The sequence below is a fragment of the Geotrypetes seraphini genome, chromosome 2, assembly GCF_902459505.1.
Source record: "Geotrypetes seraphini chromosome 2, aGeoSer1.1, whole genome shotgun sequence".
Lineage (NCBI taxonomy): Eukaryota > Metazoa > Chordata > Amphibia > Gymnophiona > Dermophiidae > Geotrypetes > Geotrypetes seraphini.
The window spans coordinates 42,334,714-42,348,245 of record NC_047085.1 but is presented as its reverse complement, the minus strand read 5'-3'; the positions used below and the strand labels follow the sequence as shown (position 1 = coordinate 42,348,245).

General features: G+C 40.8%; 1 protein-coding gene across 4 annotated transcripts in view; it reads right to left on the bottom strand.

Annotated features, from left to right (window-relative positions):
• Positions 1–13,532, bottom strand: part of ATAD2 (ATPase family AAA domain containing 2) — a 332,232-nt gene that overhangs the window by 288,053 nt on the left and 30,647 nt on the right. For all 4 annotated transcript variants that reach the window (XM_033933747.1, XM_033933750.1, XM_033933746.1 and 1 more), the window contains exon 3: positions 9,552–9,604. In XM_033933747.1, coding sequence (XP_033789638.1) covers positions 9,552–9,604 — 53 coding nt within the window. The remainder of the gene's footprint in view (positions 1–9,551; positions 9,605–13,532) is intronic.

The window sequence follows — 13,532 nt, the reverse complement described above, 5'->3', positions numbered from 1 at the left end:
TGGGCTCCTTCCAACTATTCTGTAAGCATCTGAAAACTAGGCTATTTGTAAAAATGTAATGCTTTCTTCCCCTCTATACTCAATCTCCAACCCCTACTATACTGTTCCTTTCTTATATTAAGCTCTTGTAAACCGTGCCCAGCTGTATAATTATGAGAGGATGTGGTATATAAACTTAAGGTTTAGTTTAGTTTAGTGCACTGCAAAGCAGCCAGCCCTCTGGAAAAAGACCCTCTGCTTCAAGAGTCTGCAGTCTCCCACAGCCAGAGCTGTCCCCCAAGAGGATCCTCTGCATCACGAAATCCACACAAATTACAGGAAAAAAAGTTTGAACTGAAAAGAAAATTTAACGAAGACCAAATGGCAGACTAAAGGTTTGGCTGAGTGCTTCGGTCCAGACATCTCGCCAATATTGTTTATTTCCACACTAAAATTACCTGCTTTTATGCCGAAGCAGAGAGGGCGCAGTGCCGCTAGAGCCTCGCAGCGCTTGGGACCGGCCGCTTTTGGCAGTATGGACCAGCTGCTGCATCGAATGCAGAACACCGCTGAAGCGTCAGGTCACCCGCTGGAGACGTACCGTGGCGAGGCGGAAGCGATCTCCTTGGGCCCGGAAACTACCCTGAGCCCCAAAGCTCGCGTGCTTCCCCCTCCTCCCCAGAGTGCAAGTTCCCCGCGGATGGAGGAACCATCAGGAATCGATGTGGGATTCGCCCCTGAGGCTGGTGGCAATGTGTGTGGGAGCTTGGAATTAGACCCTCTGCATTTCTAGAGTGTTCCTTTGGAACCTGGGAATTTACCAGCGCCACTTTCTATATGTGAGCAGGAGACCAGCAACTATGAAGGAACCTCAGTTGGTGAGGATATTGTTTCTTCTAAATTCTTCTTTACATTAAAACCCCAAAAGGTAACTCTTGAGGCTATTTGGGATCTAGTGGCAGATTTGGCTAAAATTATTAACCCTCAGCTCTCCCAGTTAGAGCATAAAATTAATACTCAAGAACAGGAAATTAAGACTATTAAAGTTGATCTACAAGACTTAAAAAAATCAACTCTGAATTATTCCCAAGAAGCAAAAGTTTCTAAAACAAATTACAGAAACACTTGAGATAACATTAATTTAAGGAAAAAATTGGAATCTTTAGAAAATTCTCGGAATAACAATTAAACTAATTTTCCTAGAGTTGCGGCAGTAACCCCCAGAGATATGTTGAAACGTTATGATAGAGGTATTGGAAATTTCCGAAGAATTGCTACCGCCAATTACCCAAGTGTATTATTTACCAATAAAAAGGGAAGAAAAGTTAAAGGAAGAAGATGATTGAGTACTTAATATATCTACAATTTTGGAACTTTCAGATAGCGAACTTGCAAAGCTGGCAACACTTCTTACAGTTGCCTTGACACCAGATAAGAATTGGCTATTAAGACTTTTCTTTAAGAATAAACTCAAAGACTTTCTAGGGTATAAAATACAAATATATCCAGATCTGTCAGGAGATACACAAAAACGTCGATGTGAATTTTTGTTGTTAAAGCCGGGAGTTTTGCTCTTGGGATGACCTATTTTCTTCGCCACCCATGCAAATGTGTGATAGTGTATCAATTGCAATTGTTTTCTTTGATCCTAGTCAACTGACAACTTTGTCAGCTGCTCGCCTGAAAAAAGGAGCGGATATTTGAAGCACTCAAATTTTGATTTCCTGTCTCAGCCAATAACCGTATCTTTATTTTTATTTCTTTGTTATTATCTCACTGATTTCTACATCTTGGTTCTAATTGAGGACTTGAGTTAAAGTTAAGCTATATTAAGATATCTTGAATTAGAGGGTTAGTAGGATATAATTAAGATTGTATTTTGTTTGCAGCTTAACTTTATCTTTCTGTACAAGTGATAACTTGATTGTAATTTAAAATTTATAAATAAAGAAAATGAGAAAAGAAAATTTAACACGAACAGATAAGACAAGCTATGTCTCACTTGTAGGAAGACAACAGAGGCATTGAAGGGCATTTCAGAGGTAAAAGTATGCAAATGAAGCTCCCTACAAGTGTTTTCATGAGAAGGAATGGATTATCCGAGAGTTCAGTAATAGAGTGGGGTTATACAAGAAAGTGACAATAGATTTTTTTACCATCTATGCTGGGTTCCATTGATGTCAACTCAAAAATATGCAGAATCCCACTGTAGATATCTGCAAACTTAAGTTAAGTAGAAGTTCTGCCTTTTAATGAAATTAAGAAAAGCATGAAAGAATAATGATATTTATTAAGCAAACAGACAGCAATGTTTAAAAAAATAAAAATGAAAAACTAAAAAATATTTTGTATTAGGAGGAGAATAAAGGGTCAATTGAGACTCTGAACCTGGCAAATCTTGGTATGAGGTAGCTACACCTTAATCCAAGTGAGTTTGAGACCCTTACCTCCTTACTCATTCTGGATACCTCGCAGTGGGATTCTGCAAATTTTTGAGTTATGACGATCTCACTTTTCCATCTTTGATCAATTCCTGTTAGTGATTTTCCATTGATGTCACCCACTTGTGAGAATATGTTGTCTGCTTGTCCTCAGATAAAAAATAGTATTGCTGCTTGGACCCGTGTTCTTCAACATCTTTATAAACGATCTGGACACTGGTACGATGAGTGAGGTGATTAAATTTGTGGATGATTCGAAGTTATTCAGAGTAATGAAGACAGGGAGATTGCGAAGATCTGCAACGTGACAATCAAGCTCGAGAAATGGGCATCAACATGGCAAATGAGGTTTAACATGGATAAGTGTAAAGTGATGCATGTCAGTAACAAAAATCTCATGCATGAATACAGGATGTCCGGGGCAGTACTTGGAGAGCCTCCCAGGAAAGAGACTTGGGAGTTATGATCGACAAGTTGATGAAGCTGTCCACACAATGCATGGCAGCGGCAAAAAGGGTGAACAGAATGCTAGGAATGATTAAGAAGGGGATCACAAACGGATCTGAGAAGGTTATCATGTCGCTGTACCAGGCCATGGTGCGCCCTCACCTTGAGTACTGCGTCCAGCACTGGTTGCCGTACATAAAGAACATGGTACTACTCGAAAGGGTCCAGAGAAGAGCAATTAAATGGTTAAGAGGCTGGAGGAGTTGCTGTATAGCGAGAGATTAGAGAAACTGGCCCTCTTCTCTCTTGAAAAGATGAGACAGAGGGGACATGATCAAAGCATTCAAGATACTGAAGGGAATAGACTTAGTTCACTCTCTCCAAGGTAGGGAGAACGAGAAGGCACTTTCTAAAGTTGAAAGGGGATAGATTCCATACAAACGTAAGGAAGTTCTTCTTCACCCAGAGTGTGGTAAAAAAAACTGGAACACTCTTCTGGAATCTGTTATAGGGGAAAACACCCTCCAGGGATTCAAGACAAAGTTGGACAAGTTCCTGCTAAACTGGAACGTATGCAGGTGAGGCTGGACTCATTTAGAGCACTGGTCTTTGACCTAAGGGCTGCCATGCGAGTGAACTGCTGGTAACGATGGACCACTCGTCTGACCCAGCAGCGGCAATTCTTGTTGGTTAATCAACATGTTCTCCACCTTCTCCTGGTGGTAAACCAGTGTCTGATCATCAATCTGTAAAACTTCTTTAGAATTTAAATAATCCACAATGGATGAAATGTTTACTTGTTCTTTATTGTTGTATACTTTACTTGCCCCAACAATGGATGTGCTAGTTTGAGTGCAAATTAACTCAAAAAGCAGCTGAATAGTCGACAAGCAAACACATTTCATCATCTCTTTTTTATTTAATTTCAGTCAGAGCTGAAAATTCTAAGTTCGCAAAGATAAGAAGATGCAAATAGTAAAGTTTTGATTGCTTTGTTGCTCAAGTTAGGATAACTTCTGCATAAAAATAAAAATTGCTTGTTAGTTTTCAAGGACCAATCATGTGAACGAATGTTGCCTGCCTGGGCGGTTGTATCTTTATGTACAAAGACGCTCATAACACTGACAAGACTTATGTACATATCTATTTTAGTGTATACTTTTGAAGTGAATTTAAAAAATAAAGTAAATTTCTGGAATTTCTCATGGCATATGCAGAACCTCTTTAGGGCACACCACTGTGACAAGGCACATAGTTTGAGAGACACTGTGGTGGACAAACATAACCCACAAGTTTCTGGATTCATCTGTTAACATAGGAAGCTTAGATTTTAGCAAAGCCAGTGTTACAGATCCACATAGACCAATAGTAACATCAGTATGGGAACTAAAATGACTGACTAGATTAAGTACGGGCCCACTTTTTGGAACAAAAAAAAAAAAAAAAATTACACTCTGTGTTACCAAACACCTCTGGACAGGCATTGCAACCAGGTACATTATACTTAGCATCCACATCTCATGCACACACAAGCAGCAGGAGGATAAGCCACTGGGGCCATGGTTCTACCAATTTGCTCAACACAGTATCAGCAAATAAAGAGCTTGAGACAGGGGCAAAGACTGGTTTCGCCACCTCTAACCAAAAGAGGTATGTTCTCCTGCCCCTGTGCATGCATACTGAAGATTAATGCTCATCAATTACAGAGCTCCTACTCCCGTAAGGCCCCCTGGTATCTTCCGTACCACAGAGAACTGAAGCAGAAATGCCGAGTACTGGAGCGTAAATGGAAAAAATCTAAATCCCCTGCAGATAGACAGTCCTGGAGGAACAGTATCAAGTTCTACAATACAGTACTAAAAAAAGCAAGGAAGAATGTCTACGGTGACAAAATCACCAGATTCAATAACCAAAGCAGCACATTGTTTAATATCTGGCGCTCCTTAACATCTAAAAATGACTTCTATTCTCCCCCTCCTCTCCAGCAGCGGATGACCTAGCAAAATTCTTCAACGAAAAGATTGCTACTATAAGAAGCTCTTTTCCATCAGCAGTCACTTACAATTCTCTGGTACCCAGCGACACTAACCCTATCCCAGTAGACAGATCCTGGACAGTCTAAGCATGTATCCAAAGCCCAGGTCTCTAAACTGTGCCACAAAGTAAGATCTGCAAATATGCCCTGGACCCGTTCCCTTCCTACCTTTACGAGAATATTCCTGCGCAGGCTATTTCATCTCTCACCAGACTTATCAACTCAGCCTTACTATCTGGCCTATTTTCCGTACAAAGGGACACATTGCCCTGACCCCACTACTGAAAAAAGCTGATCTAGACCCATCTTCCCCTTCCAGCTATCGTCCTATAGCAAATATTCCTCTCCTGACCAAAATGCTCGAGGCTATTATATCGACTCAGCTCTCATCTTACTTAGAGAGATTCTCCATTCTATTACCTTGCCAATATGGCTTCAGACCCAATTTCAGCACTGAATCCCTGCTGGCCTCTTTAATCTCAAAGATTCAACAACTTCAATCTCGTAATAAGTTTGCTATCCTACTACAATTCGATCTATCTGCGGCCTTTGATGTTGTCCACCACGATATACTAATTTACCAACTTTCTGAGATAGGCATTGATTCCACAGTCTTAAACTGGTTCTCAAAATTTTTACGATTCCGCTCTTACACTGTTAACATGAATGGAACCATGTCTTCTCCTTGGAGACTGTCCCCTCTTCTTTTGTTTTCCAATTCTTTATTATTTTCAAAACTTACAATAAGTGTAACAATAAATACATTTTTTTCTTCAATACCACACTTAATATTCTATTAATATCTTCCAGAATTAATCCCCCCTCCCTCCTAAACAATCACAATGTTCAACATATAAAATTTCTATATTGACTCAATTTAATATATCTAAATTTATTATCCTATCAGACCCCCAACCTCCCCCCTCCCGGATGTACATGTTTATAGGGGAAAACAATGATTAGACGTTATAATATTTTGCTAATGGCTCCCAAGTCTCCTGAAATTTCTTAAAATTCCCTTTCTGAATGGCTAATGTTCTTTCCATTTTATACAATGACACAATGAATGCTACCAAAAACTATAGTTAAAACCTCTTCCAATTGCTCGTAATTTGTTGTATGGCAACTCCTGTCATTATTAATAAAAGCCTGTTGTTCTTAGATGATATTTAACTTTTAGCTCTCATTGATATGCCAAATAGCACAGTATCATAGGATAATGCCACAGGATTTTCCAACAAACAATTTATTTGGTCCCATATTGATTTCCAAAAAGCCAAAATAAGTGGACAATAAGCTGCTAAGCAAGATGGAATCGATGGGGTTAGAAGAGACACTAACTGCATGGGTCAATGATTGGCTGAGTGGCAGACTTCAGAGGGTGGTGGTTAATGGTACCCTCTCTAAAACATCGGAGGTGACCAGTGGAGTGCCGCAGGGCTCGGTCCTGGGTCCACTCCTTTTCAACATATTCATAGGGGATCTGACTCAAGGGCTTCAAGGTAAAATAACACTATTCGCTGATGACGCCAAACTATGTAATATAGTAAGTGAATGCAGTTTACAGAATTATATGGCGCAGGACCTGCTTACATTGGAAAGTTGGTCCTCAACCTGGCAGCTAGGCTTCAATGCTAAGAAATGTAAGGTCATGCACCTCGGAAGCGGAAATCCATGCAGGACGTACTTCTTGAACGGAGAAACTTTAACTAGGACTTCAGCAGAACGAGATTTAGGAGTAATCATCAGTGCAGACATGAAAACTGCCAATCAAGTGGAGAAGGCTTCATCTAAGGCAAGGCAGATATTGGGTTGTATCAATAGAAGTTTCGTCAGCCGAAAGCCTGAAGTCATAATGCCGTTGTACAGGGCCATGGTGAGACCTCATCTGGAGTACTGTGTGCAATTCTGGAGGCCACATTACAGTAAAGATGTGCGCAGAATTGAATCGGTTCAGCGGATGGCCACCAAGATGATCTCGGGGCTCAAGGGTCTCTCATACGAAGAGAGACTGAACAAATTGTAGCTCTACACTCTCGAGGAAGGTAGGGAGAGGGGAGACATGATCGAAACATTTAAGTACCTCACGGGACGTGTCGAAGTGGATGATGATATTTTCTTTCTCAAGGGACCCTTGGCCACAAGAGGGCATCCGCTCAAACTCAGGAGCAGAAAATTTCATGGCGACACCAGAAAGTATTTCTTCACAGAGAGTGGTTGATCATTGGATCAAGCTTCCAGTGCAGGTGATCGACGCAGACAGCATGCCAGACTTTAAGAATAAATGGGATCCTACGAGGGTCAAGATAAGGAAATTGGGTCATTAGGGCATAGACAGGGGGTGGGTAAGCAGAGTGGGCAGACTTGATGGGCTGTAGCCCTTTTCTGCCGTCATCTTCTATGTTTCTATACTTCGAGATGACAATGCCAACATTTATTTGACTTAGAGCTATCTAACTTTTGTAACCGAACAGGGGTCCATAATGCTCTATGTAACAGAAAAAAAACAAGTTTGTCTCATAGATGCTGCCATTGTACATCTCAACTTCCAAGTCCAGATTTGTGACCATTGAGATACAGAAATTTCGTGCTTAATCTCAATACTCCAAATGTCCCTAAGACCAGTTTTTGTTTTCTTATTTATAAATCTAGCTAACAATTTATACCACTGTGCGGCCTGGTGTCCCAGGAAGTCCCCTCTTCTTTTCAACATTTGTCTTCTTTTAAATTCTTCCATCTATCTCCCTTTGAAACTCTATTTACATACGCAGATGACATCTTTGTCCTTCTTGAGATAGATTCGAACCTCACCAAAAATATAACAGCTTGCATAACGAAACTCTAATCCTGGGCCCTCTCTGTACAAATGAAGCTGAATGTGTCCAAAACAGAAACTACTCTGGCTTAGCCCAAAATTAGATCAGTTACCCATGCTCATTCCACTACCTTCTGATCCCACACTGCAGATCGAATTCAAGCAAAGTTTTGGGCATCATTGACTACATTTTCCTTTTATGATCATCTCGACTCTCTGGTAAAAAAATGTTTTTTTTAGTCTTCACATGTTGAGGAAAGTGAGATCCTGCTTCCGCCAACAACATTTTGCTGTCCTTGTACAATCAATCATTTTTTCCAGACTGGACTATTATAATTCCGTCTAACCAAGAAAAATCTTCAAAGACTTCAGCGGATCCAGAACACTGCGGCTAGGTTGATCCTCGCAAAAAGCAAATTCGATCATGTTTCTCCGCTTCTGTCAAAACTTCACTGGCTTCTGGTGATTTCTAGGATTCATTTTAAATGTACCTGCCTAATTTTCAAGATCCTACATTCTTCCTCCCCTAATCCCACTTATCCTGGAATTCTTCAAGACCTGACACTACCAGATCCGCCCACATACTCAAACTATCTTTCCTCTCATTAAAAGGTGTCATGTATGCAGGTAAATTAGGGAAATCTCTCTTCTTCAAATTCACTGAGCTTTGGAATAACCTACCTGCCCCACTGCGGAACCTAGGCTCATTCCAATTATTCCGAAAGCATCTGAAAACTTGGCTTTTCTCTAAAACATAAAGCTATCTATTTAAAATGTAAAGCTAGCTATCCTCTTCATAACCTCTAATTTCTTATTATGTCCTATCCTCATTTTATTGAATTACCTGTAAACCAAGTTGAGCTCTATCTTTATGGAGATGATGCGGTATACAAACTTAAGGTTTAGTTTAGAGCTGTTTTGGAATGATTCTTTTTAAAGATTCTGTTGTCTTCTCATTCTAGAGCACTAAAATACAGCTGAAGCAAATCAACATTGTCAAAAATAAAATGGTTTGATACCAGTGCAAATAACTGCATAAAAGTGACACCACACAAAAACTAAGTAACGGAACTACAATAAAACATGCACAAAGTAGTTTACAATGAGATAAATGCAGTTTAAGACATGACCATTGTGCTCCGTTTGGAGGGAGGCAATAAGATACGTGACATCCTGCATATGCTAAACAGAAACACATTAAATCTCATCACTTCTGGTAAATGCACACCCCAGGCTCTGTTTGAGAATGTAAACCATGTGAATGCCAAATTATCCTACTTATCCTCAAAGAAAAATTAACAATTTTGTGGTCTGTGTTCAAGAATGAATTAGTTTTTTTTTTTTGGGGGGGGGACTGCTACTGAGGCAAGATATCAAAATGGAGACTGTAAAGCAACAATCCATTTTCATCCAGTTTCAGCCATCCTTTTTAAGCATTTATATGGATATGACAGCCCCATAAGCTAATTGATAAGTTTATAATTGTGGATTAAATACAGATGCATTTATGATATTTAAGTTTATGTATTAAAACATTTAGCTTAAGCACTTGTAAAGTACTATGATTTAAGGACAGCATAATGAACTGCCTACAACAGTGGAGGCAACTTTAGATTAGTGGCTCTTGGACGTGGGCGAGTCCTTATTGAATTCCTTCCTTCCACTTCACAATTTAGAGCAATTACTATCTGAATTCTGTCCTTGAGTATTATATACGGCAGGCTTTGTCTGGGAATACAGTAATTTTTGACCTGGTAATTAGTAAGTGTTCAGTGGTTTACTATTAATAGTTTCCAGTAGTCATTAAAGAGGTATGTCCAGGTCTTGAATTCACCTTCTCTGCTGTCTTCATTCTTTTGTGTATTAGCCTGTAGCTTAGCCAACCGCCTGTACAAAGAAAGTAAAGCACAGTGAGTTCTGATCATATTGAAGTAAAACATTCATGAACACATTAAACAGATACAGCTAGAAAACTATACTGAAAGACATCCCCTTCACCACTTTCCTCTAGATCAGTGGTCTTCATTGCAAATCCCGTGAGCCAATAGCAGCTCGCAGAGACCTTCTGGGCAGCCCATGCGTCAGTCTGGGATTTCAACCCCATCCCCCCCCCACCCAGGATCCAACATTTCTCCTTCTAGCAGCTACAGTTTCACTCTTCAGTCCACCGGCAGCGTGAGTGAGGTAAGCGTGCTGTCTTAGAAAGCCCAGAATCTTTCCATTTGCTACTGCTTCCTGTCCCTGCAGAGACAGGAAGTACTAACAGAGGGAAAGCTTCCAGGCTGCCAAAAGTAGCATGTTTGCCTCACACACACTGTCAGCAGCCTGAAGAGTGAAACAGTGGCTGCCGGGAAGGAGAAGAGTGAGCCATCAAGACTAGCTTATCAGTTTGCTCTCTCCTCCATAGTTTCTCTAGAACTGTCTCCTGCATAAGGCCTCACTCATCAAGCCCAGCTCACCAGTTTGCTCTCTTTGGCATTATAGTTGTGTCATTGGTTGGGATGTGGGGTATGTGGTTGCATAGGGTATGCCTGGGAGGGGTTGCACAGGCCAGGAATGTTTAGGCAATTTAACAAAAATGTTACTTTTTCAAAGATGAGCAAAGTACTGTACCTAAATACGAAAAGAGGTTTTTATACAAAGTCCCAGGAAAAAACCTGCAGTCTCATTATAGACCAGAACCTATTGTTTGTGGTTACAGTGATGTGCCAGGGCACAAGTCCACTCCTTGGAAGAGGATACCTCTCTGGGCAGACTGTGGGAAGGAGAGGAGAAAGATGTCGGACCATCAGAGGGGGAGAGAGAGGGAGGAGATGGTGCACAGGGATGAGAAGGGAAGAGAGATGGAAAAAAATGCTGTTCAAGAAAAGATGTTAATAGGGGAGAAGAAAAAGGGAGAAGATGGTACACAAGGAGGGAAGGGGAGGGGAAGGGCAGAGACAGGGAGGAGATTGTGCACATGGATAGATGGAAAGGGAAGACATGGAAAAGTAGATAGATTTGAGAAGGAAGCAAAAAAAATTGAAGAAAAGTTGAATATTGAAAGATTTGGTGCTTATTTGGATAATCTTCTGTTAATCTTCTCAGGAGTATGTACATTAGGTATTCAAACCATTCCTTCAGACCGGGTTCTGCAGAAGTGTGCCACTCAACTTTCAGCACCTCCCATACTGGTGTCATTCAACTTGCAGCACCTCCCATACTGCCAGTTGAGTATAGCGCCTCCTTCAGTTATATTCCAAAGCAATCAATCTCCACTGAAATAGAATACAAAGGAGGGCACGGAGGACCTTCCCCGCAGACGACATACAATTTTGTTCTGCTCTGCAACTTAGAAAAAAGAATCAACAGGAATTTATAACATAGCAGCAATAATGAACCAACCTGCTGTGTGCAACAAATATCAACATCAAAGGAGCCAGAGGCTGAGCAATACACTTTCTTATACACGATTTCTTTACGCTTAGTCACCTGGCTAACAGAAGAACGCCAGGTCTAGAATCTAGAAATGTCCGAGGCAGAAAGCAGGTGAAATAGGACATATTGAGAGTGGACCGTACTGACTCCCGAGGAGATTAACAAAAAGAAGATTATCCAGATAAGAACAGCACAGTTACTTACCGTAACAGGTGTTATCCAGGGACAGTAGGCAGATATTATCACATGTGGGTGATGTCATACATGGAGCCCCAAAGCACTGTTGCACTTTAAGAACTTAAGAAAGTTTGCAATGACCGCACCGTGCATGTATGAGTGCCTTCCTGCCCAACGTAGGCGCACATCTCCTCAGTTCAGATAGCCAGCTAAGAAGCCAACCAGGAGAGGTGGGTGGGTTGTGAGAATATCTGCCTGCTGTCCCTCGATTACACTTATGGTAAGTAACTGTGCTTTATCCCAGGACAAGCAGGCAGCATATTCTCACATGTGGGTTACCTTCAAGCTAACCAGAATGGGATGGTGGGAGTGTTGGCATTTAGGAAATAAATTTTGTAATACTGCTTGGCCAAAGCAGCCATCCTGTCTGTAATAGGATTCCAGACAAAAAATGAGAAGTGAAAGTATGAACCGAGGACCAGGTAGCAGCTTTGCATATTTCATTAATAGGAGTAGATCTAAGGAAAGCTACTGAAGCTGCCATAGCTCAAACTTTATGGGCTGTGACTTGACCTTCCAGTTGCAGCCCAGCCTGAGCATAACAATACGAGATGCAAGCAGCCAACCAGCTGGAAATTGACCTTTTGGAAACCTGATGTCCCAACTTGTTTGGATCAAAGGAGACAAAAAGTTGTGGAGAAGATCTTTGTGAATTAGTCCTTTGCAAATATTAGGCCAATACACATTTGCAGTCCAGAGTATGAAGAGCTGTTTCTCCAGGATGAGAATGAGGCTTGGGAAAGAACACTGGGAGAACAATTGATTGGTTGATATGAAATTCCGTAACAACTTTGGGTAAGAATTTTGGATGGGTGTGGACTACCACCTACCTTATCATGATGGAATACTGTAAATGGTGGGTCTGCTACCAAAGCTTGTAGTTCACTAACTCTGTGAGAAGATGTAAGAGAAATGAGAGACTACCTTCCAAGTGAGATATTTAAGATGAGCCATAGACATTGGTTCAAATGGAGGCTTCATTAGATGAGGAAGCACAACATTGAGATCCCAAACCAGTGGAGGTTGTTTGAGAGGTGGTTTATTTATAACCCACTTATCTACAAATCTTGATGTGGTTTATTTAAAATTATTTATAACCCGCCAATCTACAAATCTTGGCAGGGAATACAAACATACAAAAATAAGCAAACAATCAAATACAATAGAAACAAAAATACAATAAGAATCTATACACCGTCACATGATATACTTTCAGACAGTTCAGTGCAAGTACAACCTGCATATTGAAGCAAAACTGACATTGAAAAGTCTTTTCATAAATCTGGAAACCACAGGATGAGCAGAGAGGTTGATGAAAAGCTGCAATGGCACTGAGATGGACTCTAATAGAGGTAGATTTGAGGCCAGATTGAGATAAATAGAATAGATAATCCAGAATCAAAGATAAGGAGGTAGATTGAGATAAATAGAATAGATAATCCAGAATCAAAGATAAGGAGGTAGATTGAGATAAATAGAATAGATAATCCAGAATCTAAGATAAGGAGGTAGATTGAGGTTCCTGGTGATGAAGATCACACAAAGCGGAAAACTTAGTCCATTTTTGAGTGTAGCATTGGCTTGTGGTTGGTTTTCTGGAAGCATCTAAAATGTTTGACAGATTGAGAAAACTAAATGTGTGAAATTATCCCGAGAGGTACCAGGTACTGCAGGTTGTGATGAAGAAGAGAACCATGACTGCATAAGAGAAGATGGAAATATTGGCAGAAGTGGCTCTCTGTTGCTGAGTTGAAGTAGAAGGGAGAACCAAGGTTGTCTGGGCCACCTAGGAGATATCAGAATCATGGTGGAAGACTCCTGTTCTAGTTTGACAAGTGTCTTGAGAATAAGTGGAAATGGAGGGAACGCACAGAGGAATGTCTGTCCAGTCTAGGAGAAAGGAGGAAAAATCTCCGAGACCCCAAAGAAATGGGATGAGGGGGAGAGACAACCCAAACCAAACACTACCATAAAAGATAATAATAATAATAATAGTAGTGGGAGGGAGCCCTCAGTTATACAGCCTGCAGTGGGGACAAGCCCCTAAAGCTCCAGCTGTCACATGGGTGTCATCTGTGAAACATCCCTGGGCTTCCTCCGTGTGAAGTGATAAATCAAAACACAAACGTGTGCTAGAGTGAAAATAAGTAACACACTCATA